Source organism: Xenopus tropicalis, chromosome 6 (assembly GCF_000004195.4).
Source record: "Xenopus tropicalis strain Nigerian chromosome 6, UCB_Xtro_10.0, whole genome shotgun sequence".
NCBI lineage: Eukaryota > Metazoa > Chordata > Amphibia > Anura > Pipidae > Xenopus > Xenopus tropicalis.
This window is the reverse complement of record NC_030682.2, coordinates 47,614,683-47,634,549: the sequence shown is the minus strand read 5'-3', so window position 1 is coordinate 47,634,549 and position 19,867 is coordinate 47,614,683. Positions and strand designations below refer to the sequence as shown.

At 40.1% G+C, this 19,867-nt stretch overlaps 2 protein-coding genes across 3 annotated transcripts in view; one reads left to right on the top strand and one right to left on the bottom strand.

Annotated features, from left to right (window-relative positions):
* Positions 1–7,953, top strand: part of top2b (DNA topoisomerase II beta) — a 46,388-nt gene extending 38,435 nt beyond the window's left edge. Inside the window, exons 31-38 of one of the 2 annotated variants that reach the window (XM_002932410.5) lie at positions 1,058–1,280; positions 1,390–1,460; positions 1,572–1,676; positions 3,314–3,427; positions 5,051–5,164; positions 5,631–5,759; positions 7,015–7,112; positions 7,484–7,953. In XM_002932410.5, the coding sequence (XP_002932456.3) occupies positions 1,058–1,280; positions 1,390–1,460; positions 1,572–1,676; positions 3,314–3,427; positions 5,051–5,164; positions 5,631–5,759; positions 7,015–7,112; positions 7,484–7,642 (1,013 nt within the window). In that variant the 3' untranslated portion in view covers positions 7,643–7,953. The remainder of the gene's footprint in view (positions 1–1,057; positions 1,281–1,389; positions 1,461–1,571; positions 1,677–3,313; positions 3,428–5,050; positions 5,165–5,630; positions 5,760–7,014; positions 7,113–7,483) is intronic. The other variant, XM_018095006.2, reaches the window with a different exon arrangement.
* Positions 7,954–8,072: 119 nt separating this feature from the next.
* Positions 8,073–19,867, bottom strand: part of rarb (retinoic acid receptor beta) — a 111,377-nt gene continuing 99,582 nt past the window's right edge. The window contains exons 6-8 of the mRNA XM_002932404.5: positions 13,732–13,936; positions 11,761–11,919; positions 8,073–10,065 (exon numbers count right to left, since the gene is read on the bottom strand). Of these exons, the coding sequence (XP_002932450.2) occupies positions 9,872–10,065; positions 11,761–11,919; positions 13,732–13,936 (558 nt within the window). The 3' untranslated portion in view covers positions 8,073–9,871. The remainder of the gene's footprint in view (positions 10,066–11,760; positions 11,920–13,731; positions 13,937–19,867) is intronic.

Below are 19,867 nucleotides of genomic sequence, written 5' to 3'. Positions count from 1 at the left end.
TACTATAGTTTATATAAATAAGCTGCTGTGTAGCCTTGGGGGCAGCCATTCAAGCTGGAAAAAAGGAGAAAAGGCACAGGTTACATAGCAGATAATGGATAAGCTCTGTATAATACAATAGTGTTTTATCTGTTATCTGCTAAGTGCCTGTGCCTTTTCTCCATTGAATGGCTGCCCCCATGGCTACACAGCTGCATTCTTTATATAAACCATACTAGTGTTTCTGAGGCAAACAACCCAGTTGTATCAGTGCAGAGCAGCAGTACACTATATTGGAATTTCTTTTATACACTTGAATTTTTTGGTGTTACTGTTCCTTTAACACAGTTTCCTTCTCCTTTAAGGATTGGCATAACTTTTATATAATAAATACTTTCCCTGCTGAGCAATTCAATAAAATTACAATGCAACAAAACAAATGGTCCATATCCAGAGTTTTATGGTACAGTTCATTTTTCAATGATGATAAACTGGTCTTGGCACTCCCATAAAGCAGCAATAACTATTACAACTAACGTAACAACTGACAACCCTTAGTTGCAGCCCTCATTTATGCTTTTGTAGAGGATCTAATAAGGCCAAAATTATGGGTTTGGGGAAAGAACATTTAAGAGTAATTCCCTTTAGTTCATTTTTCTGCAGTGCCTTCAAGTATTTTGACCCTTGATCCATTCTCTCATCTTCCTGAACAACAAACAACTTCAATGTTTTACTTTATGATTATTTTTAGTAATCACATTTTTTTTTAATGTGACATTTATTTTAAATTGTAATGCACAATCTGAAAAACCCCTGTAATATTCTATTTAGTTTTTGTATTAGCCCCTCCCTCAATTTAATATATATATCAATGTCAACATAAAATAGACACAGAGGTATTAGAGGGAAAGTATCAAGGGGTACATAGCTGTAATTTATCTTTTCTGTTCCTAAAACTCATCCAGTGGCAACCTGAGTTATTCCTGTCATCAAGTAAATGAAAGTTAAACGCAATGAATAAATATATTTAAATATATTGTTTTCTATTACTGACTTAATGTATCTTTACTTTTCCTAGCTGAAAGACCGAAGTACACGTTTGATTTCTCTGAAGAGGAAGATGCAGACGATGACGACGAAGGTGTCATTAGCCGTAGTAATAATAATAATAATATTAATGACTTAAAACCGCCAGCTTCTCCTGCTGCTAATAGCCGAGGTGAAGATGATGATGTTCTCTCTGACAGCCAAGAAAAGGATGACTATGAATTCTCCCCTTTCAAGTCTACCCCAGCCGCACAGTAAGCAGAGATATAGTTAAATATTAATATTAACCATAACTATTTATTGTGATCAGCCATTTAAAACTGGTATTCATTTTCTCATGAGACCCATTCTTTACTTGTGTAGAAAGCCTTCAGAAACACAAAAGAAAAAAGACTACATATTTTCATCATCTTCATTTTCAGAAAAAGTAGAAGGTATGAAAAATTCTTATTGTTGCTTTCTCTAACCTCCTCAAATGCATGCATAGAACTATAAAAGAATACATATAAATATATACATACATATATATATATATTACCTTCAAGATTCTGCAATATATAACAGTGACGATGATGAACCCTCCCCACTTTACTCTTCGTACTCCTTCAAAACTTCAGAGAAAACAACAGGCAAAGGATCTAGTAAAAAAGGTAAGTGAAGAATAGATATTAAAAAAATAAAGCATAATTGAGTAGCCATTATGAGTGGTTTTATTATTGCCCACTTTTAATATATTTGCCAATATAGGACGGACTGTTCCTATGCTTAAAGGAACAGTAACACCAAAAAATGAAAGTGTATAAAAGTAACTAAAATGTAATGTGCTGCTGCCCTGCACTGGTCAAAGTTGTGTGTTTACTTCAGAAAGTCTACTATAATTTATATAAATAAGCTGCTATGTAGCCATGGAGGCAGCCATTCAAAGGAGAAAAGGTACAGGCACATTGCAGATAACAGATAAAACACTACTGTATTCTACAGAACTTATCTGTTATCTGCTATGTAACCTGTGCCTTTTCTCCTTTTTTCCAGCTTGAATGGCTGCCCCCATGGCTACACAGCAGCTTATTATATAAATTATAGTAGTGTTACTGTAGCAAACACACCAGTTTTACCAGTGCAGGGCAACAGTGCATTATATTTTTATTACTTTAAAGCTCTTTCATTTTTTTGGTGTTACTGTTCCTTTAAAGTTGGTTTTCAACCTCAATTAGTCTGAGAGATAATATGGGGGGGGGGGGTTATCTTGCTTCCTGCTTTTAATAAAGCAGACTCTCCCTCTCTTTTAATGGTCTGTGTCCCATTCATTTTTTTTATTCTCCCTATTGAGAATAGAATATATGTTTTTCTTTTGCTTTATATTGTCACAATCTGTCTTTGATTGTGGTACTGGCTCAAGCTGATTAATAACCTCCATGCGGTCCTCATTTTTACCGCTTCTGGTTATAGAAGCCAGAAGAGTGTATGGTCTAGCAGTTTATATTTTTTAGGAGGCCATGCACATTGGAATTAGGCCATGCATGGTTATCTACTTTCAACTCCCTAGGTTTTCTCTAGAAAGCCAAATGTCCATGCATCGAACCTAATTGTACAATATTTCTTCCTTTCTTACTTTATTGCTTCCGAGCTTATAGCAGGTAGCAAACAGGATCCTTAGGTTCTCGGGTACTATAATGCATTCTATCAGGAAAATGAGTTTACTGGGGACGATAATTCTTTAGCACTGTGCATTGTTACCCTGCTTACAGTTTAAACCAGTGTGTGCAAGCATACATTTGTCGCTATTTAATAGTTTCAATGAAAATATCTTTACACAATTTTCTCATGTGCTTTTCATCTGAGTGCAGTAACTGATTACAGCTTAGCTAACTGCCAATGTACTGTCCCCACTGCATAGTGTGCTGACACTTGCTGTGCTTCTGATACCCCTGACTTTTTATTTCTGCACACACACATAAATACAGACCTTAACATTATATAATTATAGTATACTTGTCCTTTTTAGTATATTGGCTTGGTAAACCCATCATCACAAGGATTGTTGGAAAGGGGTAACCAGATTCCACTTTGCTTTTTGTCATCAGAAATATCCATTTAGTACAAAGAACATTTTTAAAGAAATTAAATTTAAAATATTTCCAAAATACCTCATACCCCCGTCATTCTTTTACATTTTGGGGTTTTAACAATGGTAGTAGGGATAAAATATAGTTAATCATACAGTAAGTTTATGCTGAATATCACTGTTATTTCTATCTAACATGAATACATTAACTTGCTTTTTAAGAATCTGCAAAATATGACAGTGATGATGATGATGATGATGAACCCTCCCCCCTTTACTCCTCATATTCCTTCAAATCTACAGAAAAGCCAGCCAGCAAAGGATCTAGTGAGAAAGGTAAGAGGCTCAAGCAGAGTTCATTGTTATGTGAATGGTTAGGATTCATTACTTGCGGTCCATGAAAATATGCATCTTTATATTGCTTGTGTACATAGATGGAAGAATTGGTGTGAGAGATACTAAGGGGCCCATTCATTAAACCACAATTTTTTGTGGTTAAAATCACGATTGGAAAAAATTTTGGAGTAACCACGATAATTTTTGATGTTCGAAAATTCTTTTATTGGCCGTACGAAAATATTGTGGTTGCGTTCTGAAAGTTTTCACATCCGAACATTCAGAAACTGAGCGAAAACCTTTCTGACTTTGAAACGTTCAACGTATGATTTTGGAAGCCTCCCATAGGACTCAATGGCACTCTACAGATTCAGCCTGGCCAAAAGATACCGAAGTCATGATACCGAAGCTTGAATGAATTCTGAAATGGTCATAGTCTTTGCGAAAAATACGACTTTTCCGTGGAAGTTAACGAAAATAACAATTAAAGTAGTGGAATTTTAAGGAATTTATTGTGGGCATTACAAAAAGTCTTATAAATTAGAAAAAATACAATTTTTTTTCTCAAAAAAAATAAAATAAAAATCGTGGTTTAATGAATGGGCCCCTAAGTGTTTCAAAGGCATATAACGTAACCTTCAGGAAAAAAATTGATAAAAAATTTATATTTTAACTGGAAGCCATGAAAAAACTGCATCAATCTCATGTACATACGTAAAATTAAACAAAGGGAAAATTTCAGGCCATTGAGGGGAGAGGTATAGGGTTTTATATGCTAAAAAATATGGCAGGTAGAGTTGCCCTATGTGCCATAGGCCTTATAACTACTGTAAAGTCTGACTGGCTTTTAGACACCATTAAATACTATTAATAATTTCAAACTTTGTACAAAGGCATATTGCACTGTGGGCTGAACTGTTAGCTGAAATCTAAGCAATAAAGCATGACAGAACGGATTCCTTATAGAAGAAAGGGAGCAGACTTAAACATTAGATTGGTTTTTACTTTGTGAGCACAACTATGGCTATAACTTTATAAACTATAAAATGGAGTTCATTTTTCCGTCAACTACTCAGTGATGACAAGTATTTAACATTGTTTCAGGCACTAAAATAAATGTAATTATTAAGTGCCAACCAGATTTGGGGGACAATGTTAAGAAAAGCCCCCTGTCAAGTGAAGATGCTCATGTGGGGTCACTCACATGCATCTAATGTGCTTGTGCCCCCACTTATCCTTGCACCTCCACTTGTGGATACAGTTTTTTTGTTACGTGCCCTTTTATAAAAACAAACCCCTAGTGCTCATTGTTTTTGAGTCTCAATTTTTTTCTGCTTGATTCCTTCCTTTTATCTACTGCTTCAACCAGCGTTACTCTTTTTCTCTGACTTGTTAATATGGTTTGCAAATAGATCTACTTTCTTACAGGAAGTCCTATGTGGGCACCCTAATGCTTGCATTATCTTCTGGCAGTGATGGTGCTAAAATGTTTCCTTGCCTTGAGTGCTGTTTCACATGTTGTTTTTATAAAGGCCGTGCAACACAAATTAAACCCTTTAAACAGACTTATTTCATTGTTCCCCTATTCTGAAATAGAAAGTGATTTCATGCTTTTCTTTTAAGAATCCACCAAATATAACAGTGACGATGAGGATGATGACGATGACGATGTACCGTTTTCGTCGTTTACCTTTAAATCTTCCGAAAAGCCAGCCAGTAAAGGTTCTGCTAAGAAAAGTAAGTCTGTATTTAGGCCGGCACATACAGTGCCATTGTGATAATATGCATCTTTTATTTTATAGCCCAGGGTAGCCATGGAACATATATATTCTTTCCTACATTTTCTGGGTTGGTAATAACCTAAGGAAATGTCATAACTTTTGTACCTCCTAAGGCAGGGATCCTCAAACTGTGGGCTGCGTTCTCACACCCTGGCTTCAGTGGGGAGCAGGTAGCTGTAGGATGCAGCAGGGAACGGGCCGTAGTTTGAGGGCTACAGTCCGGCCCCCCAACAGTTTGAATGACCATGAACTGGCCCCATATTTAAAAAGTTTGAGGACCCCTCAAAGTGCAAAGGGGCACAATATTATCTCTTGATACAAAAGCCAGGTTTTGGGAGGCCATGTTTGATACTGTATTTTGGATTTTTTGTCTCACATAATCTTGTGCACTGGCAAAAACTGTCTTTCTTTTCACATTGTAGCAAAATCTTTGTCAGATGGTACTCCTAAACCAAAACGACCGCCAAAACCAAAGAAGTCTGAGACTTCATTGATTTCCGACTCTGACTTGTTAGATTTTGGTGCATCAAAGAAATCTGCAACACCCAAAGGTAAGGACTTCTTTATACTGGGGCAGATTCTGAGTGTTTCTTGCTACACTGAACTTTTTGTTCATCTTTTAGATCTTTTTTTTCAAAGCCATTTACTCTGAGCACTGTAGGTGTTCATTCAATGTTGGTAGATGAGATCCACTTACTCAGAACATCAGTCTGAATAACCATAACAGTGCTGTTTGCCTGTTAACAGTGAGCAGATTTGCGCATCATCTCTAGGCTAGAGCTGCAGCACAAAAGCTAGAGACTGACTGAGACTGAGCTAAAACGGCAGCTGCTTAAGCAAACTGAAGGGAGATTCTAGGGTTGTTACTTAGGTATGGTAAAGTTTTCTGCAGAATAAATATAGCATTCTAGGTGGCACTAATGTAGTGAATCTATTGGCAGTAAAATGCATTTCCTTCTCCTTTAAAGCTTGCCGAGGTATGGTCACCTTAATTAGTTTAGTTAAATTTAAGTTGTTGGCGACTACTAATGATTCCTGAGAAATATTCCAAATATATAGTTGGGCTGACCCTAAAGTCTGGAAAATATATTGATTTGTATGAGAGAGAGGATTTCTGAAGTTTGTAGTGAAGGTTTTCACAGAATATATCCTCCACCCAAGAGCTCACCTTACACTGCTGTCTTCTCTCTGGTTGGGGGCCTGAAACAATGGCAGGGGGCTCAGCCTGTAGGCCAAATACAGTGAGAAAACTGATTTGATCTTTTAAATCCTTGTGGAAGCTAAGCAGCATGTACTTGTACAGCAATGTGCTTCCTTAGGCAGCCAGAAGTGTCTGGAACGTTATTACAATACAACAAACACTGCACAGACATTTTGAGGATACTACCCCTTACTCAAATGTATGGTTCATTTAAAAAGAACTGATAAAACCTATTACATGAGTAATGCGCTGATATTCCCTTCTTTGTCACCAATGACTTAACACCAATGACTTGTGATGAAAGTGACCACTTTAATATCAATGCAGCAGCCACCATAAGTAAGGGGTGGGAATGAAAGAAACCACCTGATCTCTCCCAGAGCACAGTTCCCAGAGCAGAAATGCAAAGGGTTAACTTGCTCTAGATATCTGCATGTGCCATTGCACTCAGGGGCTAAATATGTGCCCCAAAAGGCCATTTGCTCTTTGTTTTTAGGATTCTGCCCCATGGTTTTCCCATTTTACTGATGGTAAAATCCTCTCTCCCTTACATAACATCTGTGCATTTGGTGTAACATTAAGTCTGAAATCTGTCTTTATTTCAGCAAAAGGAAGGGGAAGGAAACGAAAAACATCTGATTCTGAAAATGAAGGAGATTACAATCCAGGGCGAAAACCTACAAAACCTGCATCTTCTAGCAAAGTAAGAAACAGCCTCTGCTCTCACTATGCAGTGTGGCATGTGCTGGCCAGTATGGCTTGTGGCAAAGTGATTTGTACCCAGAATGCCATTACTTATTCTCTTGCACATTTATAGCTCCAAGCTACACTCCCATATTCTGTCCAACTGACCTTGTACGGTGTTTGCCAGGCAGAAAGAGAGCAAATGAGAAAAACTCCGCCCCTCCCCCCCATAGCTCCTATGCCTTGGCAGCACAGAACCGCTTGTTTATATGCCTTGCAGGCACCCTCGTAGGGCTCGGATCCACCCCTGGTTATTTCATGTATTCATCCATGTAGGTGTCCTTAACCTTGCCAGGGATCCACTCATTCACACAACTGTTTCCCTTCCAGAAATCCAAGAAAGCATCATTTGAGCAGGATTCAGATGGTGATCTCTTCCCTTCAGAAGTCGGCTCTGAGACCGCATCGAGGCAAAGGCCTGGCCGGGCTAGGAAAGAAGTCAAATATTTTGCAGACTCTGACGATGAAGATGATTTTGCTATGTTTTAATTATGTGCCCGAAGAGCACAAACCATCTCCCACCCCCCCCCAACAAGTATCTTGTGTAGTCCTCTTTGTCCCCCCCCCCCCCCCGTTGCAGACTTTTGTACATTGTCTTATTTTATGTGATGATGTAATTGATGGTTTTTATTATTGTGTAGACATTTTAACATTTTGTTGTTACACACACAGTTTTATGCTCTTTTTTACTCATTGAAATGTCATGTATTTGTCTCAATTTGGCTTGTAGAAATGTTTTAGACTGCCGCGCTGAAGCGCACCTTTTACTTGTCCTGGATGAACTGAAAAAAAAAAAAAAAGAAAAAAAAAAAGGGAAAAAATGGCAAAACCGCTTTTTGAAATGAAGTTTAAACATTAAAAAAAATATATATAGTAAACTTTGTTTTGCTTTATTCTGCTAAAAAAAATACGTGGAAAGTTTTAAAATAAATATATTTTATTCTTTGCCAGGAGACTCCATGGAAAAAAGGTAAACAGTATATGAACATAGAAAGCATCGTTAAACAATCTCAATGTACAAACAGAGCCAGTGAAGTTACATCACAGACTTGCTAAAATATCCCAAGAAATTCCACTAGTGCTTTATATGAGACCTAGAACCACATTTGTACTGTGTTAACTCTTCTACTGTGGCAACACTCACTGTGATCCAAACGGGGGGGGTTTAAAAGGGAAGGGGAAGCAGACTTCCTGCTTGGAACTTGAATTAGAGGCAGCTGCAGTTTTGGTGATTTCTGGCCAGATTGTGCCTTGACTGGAAGGGGCTGCTTGGTGCTAAAACTCCTTGAAGTCTGTGCTAATGTTTAAGCAACTTCTGTGTACGTAAATGAGCAAGATATGGAGCATCTGAGCTGTTTCAAGGAAGCTTTACGTGTCTGCAACTGTCTTGGTGGAGCAGAAAGCTGCCCTACAGAACAGGAAGTGATGCAAACTAAGAAGATGGCTTCTGTTAGCAATTCATGCCATGAGGTGACCTCGCTTTTCAGCCAATGCGCTCTCAGGATGGAGTAAGCAACATTTTAGCCACCAGTTCTATGAAGGATGATGGCACATGGGGTGATTTTGGGCACTGTGATGCTGTGTTTATAGTCTACATAAAAACATGGCACCCAAAGTGCCCAAACCCTTTCGCCTTGACTTGCATGTGAGTTGCATGTAGATGTTTATGGGAGTGCTCATCAGGCCTAACACTGGTCCTTGGAACTGCCGCCTGATTACTGCCAGCACAAACCCTGCATGCAATTTACATGTGTGTCAAAGGAAACTGTGCTCAAAGCTCCCAGTTTGTGCAAAGGGAATAATCCGGCCTGCCTGTATGGGATGTAGGCTAGTGTGCAAGCAAGACTTTTTTTTCCTGGGAACGACAGTGTTTCATTCAGGGATCTCATATGCTCTCAAAGTAGTGAATCACATACAAACATCTTCCTAATGGCTTGTGAACGAGTAAACATAAAAACAATGTAACACTGGAAAGTGCCTTTGAGGCTATCATTACTGCAGTAATGCGCCCAGAACCTAGAGCTCGCCGCGCCATCTCTCCTGCTTCCCGTTATAAAGTGACGGACAGTTCGACAATGACATTTCCTCTCCATGGAACAGGCAGTTACTCTGATAGCAAACTCTTCAGATAATAAATGGAGTGATAGTTTCCTCACACGGTTAAGGTAGGCGATAAAGAAGAAAAGCAGCAAAGGACGTGTGGACAGAGATTTCATCGTAACTATGGTATCTCCTCTGGACTTGTACAACAGTCCGTTTTGTTACCTTGTTGCCTTGATCATTTCATGTATGCAAGACAGAAGGAAAGCACCAAACATCCAGCAGAGAGGACAGAACAGGAAATATGTACAACAGCTTCACAATAGGCAACCCTTAGTGTTTTTTTTTCTTTTGTAACAAGCAGTCTTGAAAGATCATGCAGTCTGTCGATCGGAAGAGAAAATAAATGCTATCTTTCTTGTTCTGGAAAATGGCTGCTTTAGTGTTTTGTTTTTTTTAATGTCTGGTTTTTCTTTTCTTCTAATAGAGTCCCAAGAAGTCAAGAATGTAAACAGCAACAGTATATAGGTTTATATAAATGAGAACAAACTTGGTCTTTTTTGGGGGTTTTATCAGAACATCAGATCTGCAAAGTCAGCAGAGGAGAGAATGATGCTCTTTGTTTTCCATCCCTGTGCGCTTAGAATGGTGGGAATGTCTGGAGTGGAGGGAAGAGTCCTATTGAACCTGTGCACATTTGCTGACACATTCCTCCTCTGAGCTGGGCGAGATGCAGTGACTGTGCTCTGTTTTGTCCTCGCTCGGACTGCTTGCTGAAGCTTCGTGCCCCTCCGAGTTCTCCAACATCTCCTGAATGAGCGGCGGCATTGACCCAGGAATTTCCAGCTTCAGAGTAATAACACGTTCCGCACCTACACATAAAACCAAAACATGAAAGGCATGTTATATTGTTTGTATATTTGTCTCTTAAAGGGGAAAAAACGTGTAACCCCAATTTGACATAATAAAAACGAACTGCCAATACATAGACAGAACAGGAGGACACCATGATAGTCTGAGTGGTTTCCAGAGAATCTCTGCACTGCGCCCCATGAAAAGTAGAGGAACTTTTTAAGTCCCAGAAACCATCACTTTAATGTGGAACAAGGTGACAGAGGGGTTGAATGCCAGCATAAGGGAGGTTGGGGACATGGCCCTGGAGAGCCAGAAGCAGACTATCAAGGTTTCATTTTAATGTTTAAAGATATATATTTATTTTGGGAAGGACCAATAGTGTTTCTGCATCTGTTTTACATAAACCCAACTGAATGTGTTCGTGTCAAAAAGAGGAAAGGGGGGGGGGCATATTTCCCTTATATATCTGCAACTTTCATCAAATGCCTTCGCACACGTTATTATCAAGCAGGGACTTGCTATACTGACCAAATTTACTTGGGGCGAAAACAAGGCAATTAGTCACATCGATTTTTAAAATCCAGTCACTGCGACTAATCGCCACGTTTTTACTGCGCAGTACATTTCACACACGGCAACTTGTATATATTTGAACAGAGGTATTGTCGTCGCCAATAAGTCACCGCAACTGGATAGTCTCCACAATTGCAGGGTTTAAAAGTCGCACCGACTAATCGCCCCGCCTGTATTCGCCCTTAACCTGCAAGACCAGTGCAATTTATTTATTTGTTCTGACTACTTTGCTCCATTTGGCTTTATGTTTTGTTCAGGAATACACTAAGCAGGGTGGCTGGATTGTTCCCTCCTTATGTCTTCTTGGGCTGACGGGGGGGGCTTTATGCCTGTGTTTGGGCGCTGACTACTCTGCTTATGTGTTTGTTTAGGTTCTGTGCCACAAGCCGGGATTGCTGAGTTATGTCAGTAATAATGTTGGACACTAATCATTTAAATTAGTATTTTGCATGAATTTAACTTGACATTTTTTATTTGATTTTTATAAGTATTAAAGCAAAAGTTACAGCTAATGGCATTAACAAAATGAACAGAATTACGCTTGGGCCTATTTACCATTGCAGTGTTGAAGATTTTATAATAAATAGCTGATTAAATACAGTTATGTAGGGTTTGCTGTGCCTCTGTGGTATGGGAGGGGTTATGCCCTTAAAGTCACATGTTGCTTTCTGTCTGGAGAGGCAGAAGTAAAGGAGGGCGCAGTATTGAACTGATGGGCCTGCATGTTGGATGGCCAGATACTGCCTCCTGGCTCCACTATGGCTCTTCCCTTCCTCATCTCTTCATGCTCCACACCCTGGCAGACATATTGTGCACCAGCAAATAACATTTTCAATCATGCCCAATTAGGCTTGCATACATGTATGGGAATTCTAAGCTGGCCATACCCAGATAAAATCTTGTTTCGTATGGCTTTATATGTATGTGTAGGTCCAGCTTAAAAATATCAGCTCTACTGTAGTTAAGATGCAGAACGGTCTCCTACAGGTGACTGCAGCCTATATGCCCTTTAAGCTGAGGCTACATTTAAGCTCCTGCAGGAGTAAAAGGCCCGTAGGATATCGGCTCACAGACAGGGCCCTCTGACCTCATGTCTCTATTTATACTTGTCCCATTGTTCTTGTTTTCTTTCTTCTTACCTTTTGCACTAATGCTGCGGAGATCTGTGATCTTCATTAGAATCTTTGGAAACATGTGTGGCTTGTTGGGCCTCCTTTTTCTGATATAAATTTTCAGCGCTTCCAGCAGCGGCTCTTGCAGTTTGTCCACCTTTGCCGGCTCTTCCAGATCCTGGCGATCTAGAGAAAGGAGACATATCTGTTGATGAATCCGGCCTTATGTAGTCATACAGATGTAAACTTGCTGTGAACTGCAACTCCCACTATGTAGAGATTTGGTAGATCAGGAAGAGCTACAGTAGCCTTAGCCCAGTGGGTTCTGTACGTCAGTGCTCTATAACTGGCAGTAGGGGGCAGCAAAGGGAAAGAAGAGGAGGGAATGGCGATGTGGCTAAATGAATTGTGTTGCATTAGAAGTGTGTGTGTGGGGGGCGGGGGGGGGGGGGTTATATTTGTGCAGCTGACATGTGAGTGGCTTTCAAGTCTAATTCTTTACAAACCTATTGCATGGATGCCTGGGTTGCCACAGATGCTGCTTTCCAGCAACATCCACTTGTTTCCCTGGATAGAGCTTATCTTAGTGAGGCAATTTCTAGATATTATATATATGGGCTACTCAAGGCTGTTGTAAAAGCATTAATAGATTAGGCACGTTCAAGTGGCACAGTGAAAGGGCGCTGACTGCATTACTGCTGGAGATGTTGTATCGGGCTGACACTTATTAGAATGCTCCTTCCAGCTTGATAAATGGGGGGGGGGGGGCAGTGTGATAGGTTTATTATCTCTCACATCATTACCATGTGTAGCTCCCACAGGAAAACAAGGATTTTCAGTGGATTTCTGGAACTCAGCCTTTAGCACTCACTCCATCTCCCATATTGTATCTGCCTACATTAGAGTGTCACATGGAGGTGAGGTAGTATATCACGTGATGTGTTTGACATCCAATCACTGGGTGCCCTGATACATGCAACTTGTTACTGGTTGTCTGCCTCATGGTAACAAGCCTCATGGTAACAAGACTCCTGCTATATGTCAGTGACTGTAGATTGGCCTCATTATTGGGCCCCAAATGGGCGGGCAAGTGAGGATTGCTGGAAGATACCATTGAAGTGACTGGGAAGCAAAGCTGACACTGATTCATTTATTATTCATAATAGATTAGATTAGAAATAGCTCTCATTGCATGCTGATCCTGTGCAGAACAGATTCCCAGGCACACAGCGCAGACAAGTCCCCTTGCAACTCACAGTATTCATTTTTTAACACCCAGGGGCAGTGTGAAATAACATGATTTGGCCATGGTCACGTGGAGCTCACCCAGAATAGAGGAAGGCTTCCTAATAATAGATAGAGCCTCACTTACACACTCGGAATGCTTTCTTCTTCCAAGCAATCCAAATCTCAGGGCTGATTATGAGAGCAGTGAGCAGCACAATGTATGGGGCATCTACGAAGAGATGTACTGCCCCTCTGTGCCTACAATGCTATGCATGGGAACGATGTGCCAGACACAGGAGCCACATTACTACTGAGGGTTAGGCTTGTGTACATGCCCTAGTTACAGGTATCAGCAAGCTTCTTGCCACCTCAGCAGCAGTCCTATTGCAAAACTACCATGACTGTCCCTGGGAATCAGTTGACCTCCTTATATGGGAGAAATACATTTAATTATCCAACAGATATGTGTTAAAGGAAAGCTAAAGCCTTGATATAACACTGCTAAGATAAATCGTGTTAATGGCTTGGGGCTACAGTGCCCCATAATAAATGCACATAGTGGGCATGCAGACTGGTAACCTGCACTCCTGGAGACAAAAGGCCACTGTAGAGACCAGGCAAGTGAAGCTGATTGAGGGCTGTGTCTGATGTGGCAAAAGGCTGCAGGAAGCAGTACAGCAACCCTATACCACAAAATTCTTTCTCAAGGCTTTAGTTCCCCTTGAAAATGTTGGGTTTGATCAGGTCTCTTTCGGGGCTACCCACACTCACCTTCACAAATTAAGCAGATGGCACTGAGCAGGCCAGTTTCTGTGTCATCCATTTCCAAGGGCAGGAGTTGATTGGCAAACGTGAACACGAGGTCAGTGAGTGGACCAAATCCAGCATTGTGCATCTGAGTTCGGTTGAGAGTAAGGCCATCTGAGAAAGTCATAGTATCCTGCTCTGGTGTGTATCTTGTGCAAATTCGGAGAATCTGGAAGAAGTAGAACATATGAGGGGAACGTACTTACTCTGGAGAGCAGTCATTAAACCTTCACAAACAATGGTATGTATAATTGTCAATACATACACAAATATATTAATATATATAATATTTCTTGGGGATTCTTGCAGATTAAAGCCAAAAGAGAATAATAACCCCATAGATATAAGACATGAAGACGCACCAGTAGAAATGTTGGGTCCAAACCTACAGTCTTGCCCCACACCTATGATATGAGTGGATCATACCATATTCTTATCTTTCAGATTAAAGCCAAGCCATATATTGTAGTATTCTACATCCTGCTCAGATGATCACTTCTTACAAGCAATGGCCAAGCCCCACTGGCTGGCTGGCTCTGGTGATATTGATCACTCTGGATATATCTGTTGCCTCCAAAGAAGTGAACAAACAATTAGGGATCCTAGCAGTATGACCCATGCAAATCTGGTGTCTTGTTTTCTCAGTTAAAGCTAGAATGGCTTAATACATGCATGCTCTTTTTTAGATCTTATGTGCTGAGCAGCAAGGTCTCTCTGACACCCCTTTTACATGCTAGAGACCAAATGTGTCTTGTTATATAAGTACTGACAGCCCTGATGCCTTTTGATGTCTTATTTCATCAGGAGGAACAGAGCAGGACAAGGAAAAAGTCCATGAAAGAAGACGTGAAGGTCATGAGCAAAGGACTGGTTCCTTCTCCCTGCATGGCCCGTACTGCCATATCAGCTGGAACAGTACTGAGCGCTATAGAATACGACATTTAGTGGTTGCTTTATCAACCTTTGAATTTGGATTCTAAGGTTTAAACCCAAATGTAAAACGTCAGCATCTAGATGCTTGCGAGCTCATGTAGAAGTCAATTGGATTTGTCCTAGGCAACATTTCAGTGATTATTTCAAATCAAGTTTTTTTTAGTTTTTAGAATATTTTGACATTTGTTTTTTTTAGAATATTTAAAAAATATATTTAATTGGTTTGCAGGCCAATTCAAAATTATGAGAAGAATGTGATACAATGCATTTAACATTCTTACATTCTAACATTCTAGTTTGGTCAAATTTGAATTTTATTCCAATTGAACAAAAACTGTGAAATTTACAAATTTGAAAATTGATCAATAATCCTATTAGTTTTACTGGGGTGTTGCCTGGGTGATGGATTTCTGGATTTTGGGGATGGGGAGAATAACTTCCCACAGTTGAGTGGCACACAGGTAGGGGGGCGCTCACACCAGTCACTTTCAAAGGCTGCCCACAACCCCATGGCTGAGATTCTTCGCAAACTTTTGTAATTGAAATATTTAAACCGTTGACAAGATGGAGAATGATGGCTGTTCCGTCTCCCCTTTCAGATTCCATCTACATGGAAATAAATTGGATTTGAGTCAAGGAATTCAGTGCTTGTGGCAGGCTGATGGAGAAAGCAGCAGACCCTGGCCACCTCTTGTTTAACAGAATTCTTGCTATTTCACAAGGGACCTGACACTGTTTCTGTATCACTACATCAATAGAGCCGGCTATTACTCACGTCCTCCCAGTCTCTGGGCATTGCAGTGCCACCACTGAAGTATTCTCCCATTTATACTGAATAACATATTTACTTATATAGGTAGAATGTTACTGAGAATGGTATCACAAGCTCTATGTATTGAAGTTGTTTCAGTAATAAATTTGAAGTATCTTCTTAAAGAACATTTTATGCAAAAAAAAAGTAATTTTGCGCACCCTATTTTTTTACTCATGAAAATGAGATTGATATTCTTTGACGGAACAGTTGGGTGGTCATAAGAGTAGGATTATCCTATTCCATAGTAAAGAGCTTTGCTGCTCAGTGATGGAATCCTTTGCCCTATACACAGGTATAAAGGCTACATGGCACCTGTCAGGATTTTAGGGTGCTCGGCCTGGGCGAGTGCAAGGAGCAATGGCAGCTTTACTATCTCCCTTCCATATACATTCTTGTAATAAACGTTCCAGTATATGTCATCAGAAAAACATTTCATAGCAACTTTATGAATGTTACGTGCAGGTTTTCTGGCTTGTTTATATAAAACCTTGAAATAAGATTTATATTGCGATTTTAACAACACGGTATGTAGAATCTTGCATATTTATAAGCATGCAGTTGCAGGTAAATGTGCTCCAAACATAGATGTTAAAGGGGAAAATATCGTGTCATGTTTGGAACACCATCTTCACCAGATTTTCATTTTGGTGCCTAATTATGTCCTATTCATTTCAATAGGCTAATCCATCTTTAGAGCAGTATAAAGGGTGTTTTCTACACTGATATGGTGTTAACTAAACTACAAGTTCTTAGAAATAGGAAAATGACTTAATGGCTAATCCCTAAAAATCTCCACAATCAAGAAGCTCTGAATTCATAATCCCAATCTATTTCCCACTCCCTGACTGGAACAGAAAATGCAAACAAATGATAAACATATGATATACCCAAATAATATACAAGAATCACTCAGTACACCTACTGTATATGTGTGTCACAGAATAATCTCACTCAGCTCAAATCTTTAATTTGGTTTCACAAGTCACATGATGACCACATCCATCCACCAATCCACACAGCACCGGCAGGGCAACATCTTCTTTAAATGCCTTTATTGGAATAAGTGTTCTGACCCGGGCGCTAGCAACATTTCAGACCAACATCGGTCTTTATTCAAGCCATATATTTCCTTTCACATTGCTACACTTAACATTTTTAAGTTGCTTTAGCTTTGACTGCCTAGCATTCTCATATATGTGTAATTACAAACAGCGGTGTGCATAAATGGCATCTGTGAATCAACAAAATGCATCACATGGGAATAATGCTAATCAACAAGCTAACTGGCATATTTAAGCTGGCCATACACGCACCGATAATATCATACGAAACCTCACAGGAGGCTGCTGATATCGGTCAACTCGCCGATCGGCCAGGTTAAAATATTTTGATTGGGCGCCATAGAAGGCGCCTGAGCAAAATCTGCCTTCAGCGCTGAATCGGCAGAAGGAGGTAGAAATCCTATTGTTTCTACCTCCTTATCTGCTGTTTCAGCCCTGAAGGTTAGTGGCGGGTTTAACGATCTTTCGTGCGACCATCAGTCGCACGAAAGATTGCAAATCGCCACGTGTGTGGCCACCTTTATAGAGAGAAAACCTGGGTTGAGGTAGGCCCAGTAGGTGAAGTGCCAGGATAGTTTGTACTAGCTCGCTCTGTGTGTGAGAGTTGCTAGTGAGCAGCCTGATGCTTCAATGAGGAAAGTAGAAGGATTAATAATCCTGGGTGCCACCGGGCAGAGCAAGAACTCAAGTGTACAGACCTAGACAGAGGTACTCCCACTCCCACTCTCTACTTTGAATAAAGGTCCCCATACATGAGCCGATAGTAGCTGCCGATAACGGTCCCGTTTATGGGCACTACCGACGGCCCTGCCCGACCAATATCTGACCTTAAATCAGGCAGATCTCGATCGGGCAGGTTCTAAAATCTAGTCGGATCGGGGACCGCATTGGCTTGTTGATGCGGTCCCCAGACCGACTTTTCCTATACCTATGGGGCCAAACGATTGAATTACCCTGGATTCTCCCTATATCGCCCACCCGTAAGTGGGGGATATTGGGAGAAGATCTTGCCAAACAAGCGGATCTCATGGTGTTTGGGGACCTTTAGTCTACTCTGCAGTCTGGCACTGGAACCTTATTTGAGAAGCACTGCTAGAAGTTTTTTTATATATTTATTTGCCTGTGCCCCCCCCCCTTACCTCATCAAATGAGTACAGATATAGGAAAATATTAATATTTCAGTCCTACTTTTATATAATATATAATATAATACAAATCTCACCCTAACTGGCTGTAGGGCTAAACTACTAAACTGCAACCCTAAACCTCACTCGTTATAAATACGTCTGAAAAATATCAGACAGGTCATTTGGGAAATAGGAACTGAAATACTGTCACATGGGAGTCAAATGCCTTATATATCCATTTAAATCATTAAGCCCTTGTTAATATGTCCTTTGTTGACCAACAAATCATCCTTTCTTTTTTGGATAACAAGAAGCTGCTTTCCCACAGTAATAAAGTAGCAAAACAAGCATGTGACACAGTAGGTGCTGTCCTGAACTAGGCAAGCACAAGTCGTTTACTGTGTATATTTCCTACAGACACAATGGTATATTTCTATTAAACTGGAATTAAAAAACATCTTAACTGTTGTAAATATCTACAAATCTCCGGAGGACAAACTTGTAAAATATAATGATGCTGTAAGACCTGTATTTCTGTCCCAACTCTACTGTAGATAATACAGAATTAGAATGCACTTGTAGGGCTTATATATTGTGCCCAGCTATACTGCAGGATAATAAAGGATCAAACTATGGAACCTATAACCTGTGACCCTACTCTATAACTTGTATCCCAGCATTATTGCAGGATAATACAGGATCAGACTGTAGAACCTATAACCTGTGACCCTACTCTATAACTTGTATCCCAGCATTATTGCAGGATAATACAGGATCAGACTGTAGAACCTATAACCTGTGACCCTACTCTATAACTTGTATCCCAGCATTACTGCAGGATAATACAGGATCAGACTGTAGAACCTATAACCTGTGACCATACTCTACAACTTGTATCCCAGCATTACTGCAGAATAATACAGGATCAGACTGTAGAACCTATAACCTGTGACCCTACTCTATAACTTGTATCCCAGCATTACTGCAGGATAATACAGGATCAGACTGTAGAACCTATAACCTGTGACCCTACTCTATAACTTGTATCCCAGGTTTACTGCAGGATAATACAGAATCAGACTGTAGAACCTATAACCTGTGACCCTACTCTATAACTTGTATCCCAGCATTACTGCAGGATAATACAGGATCAGACTGTAGAACCTATAACCTGTGACCCTACTCTATAACTTGTATCCCAGCATTACTGCAGGATAATACAGGATCAGACTGTAGAACCTATAACCTGTGACCCTACTCTATAACTTGTATCCCAGCATTTTTGCAGGATAATACAGAATCAGACTGTAGAACCTATAACCTGTGACCCTACTCTATAACTTGTATCCCAGCATTACTGCAGGATAATACAGAATCAGACTGTAGAACCTATAACCTGTGACCATACTCTACAACTTGTATCCCAACATTACTGCAGGATCAGACTACAGGAACTGTAACCTGTACCCCATCTGTATTGTAGGGTAAGACAGGATCAAACTGTAGAACCTATAACCTGTATCCCAGCACTACTGCACGAAAATACAGGTTTAGACTGCAGGACCCATAAAAGTGGCCATACACATTACAATAATGATCTTTCCTGCCACAGCTGAACCATCAGATATGCAGGTATAAAAAAACAATTTAGCATTAACGCATAGGCGATGTTACTTTTCAGACCTGCCCAATTGACAAGACAACCAATATCCAAGGCCTCGTCACCACAACATAAATGCACCGAATATCATTTGAAACCTCATTTTGTACTATAATATTTGTTCCTGTATGGATGCCTTAACTTATAACCTGCGCACCTCCAGGCTGCTTTATATACAACCCTAATAAACTCAGAGGAGGGCTTTATGTATCAAGCATTGCCTTGGAGCCTGTGTTTTGGCAGATGGTGGTCAGACAGGAATAAACTAGATGTTTATGTAAAGCATTTACCCATTTTATTGGCATTGCCCTTTACCATTCACAACAATATACAGTTAGGGAAATCTAAATTGAGGACTTATAAATCATCCCTTCATTTGTGTGTAATTCTCTCTTCTCTGGCATTACTGGGGTTACAGTGAAAAAGTATGTTCAGCAGCCATGACCAGAGGGCCTTCAGAAGTAACTTCAGGGTCGGTATTGATAAATCTGCCTCATTTTATGTT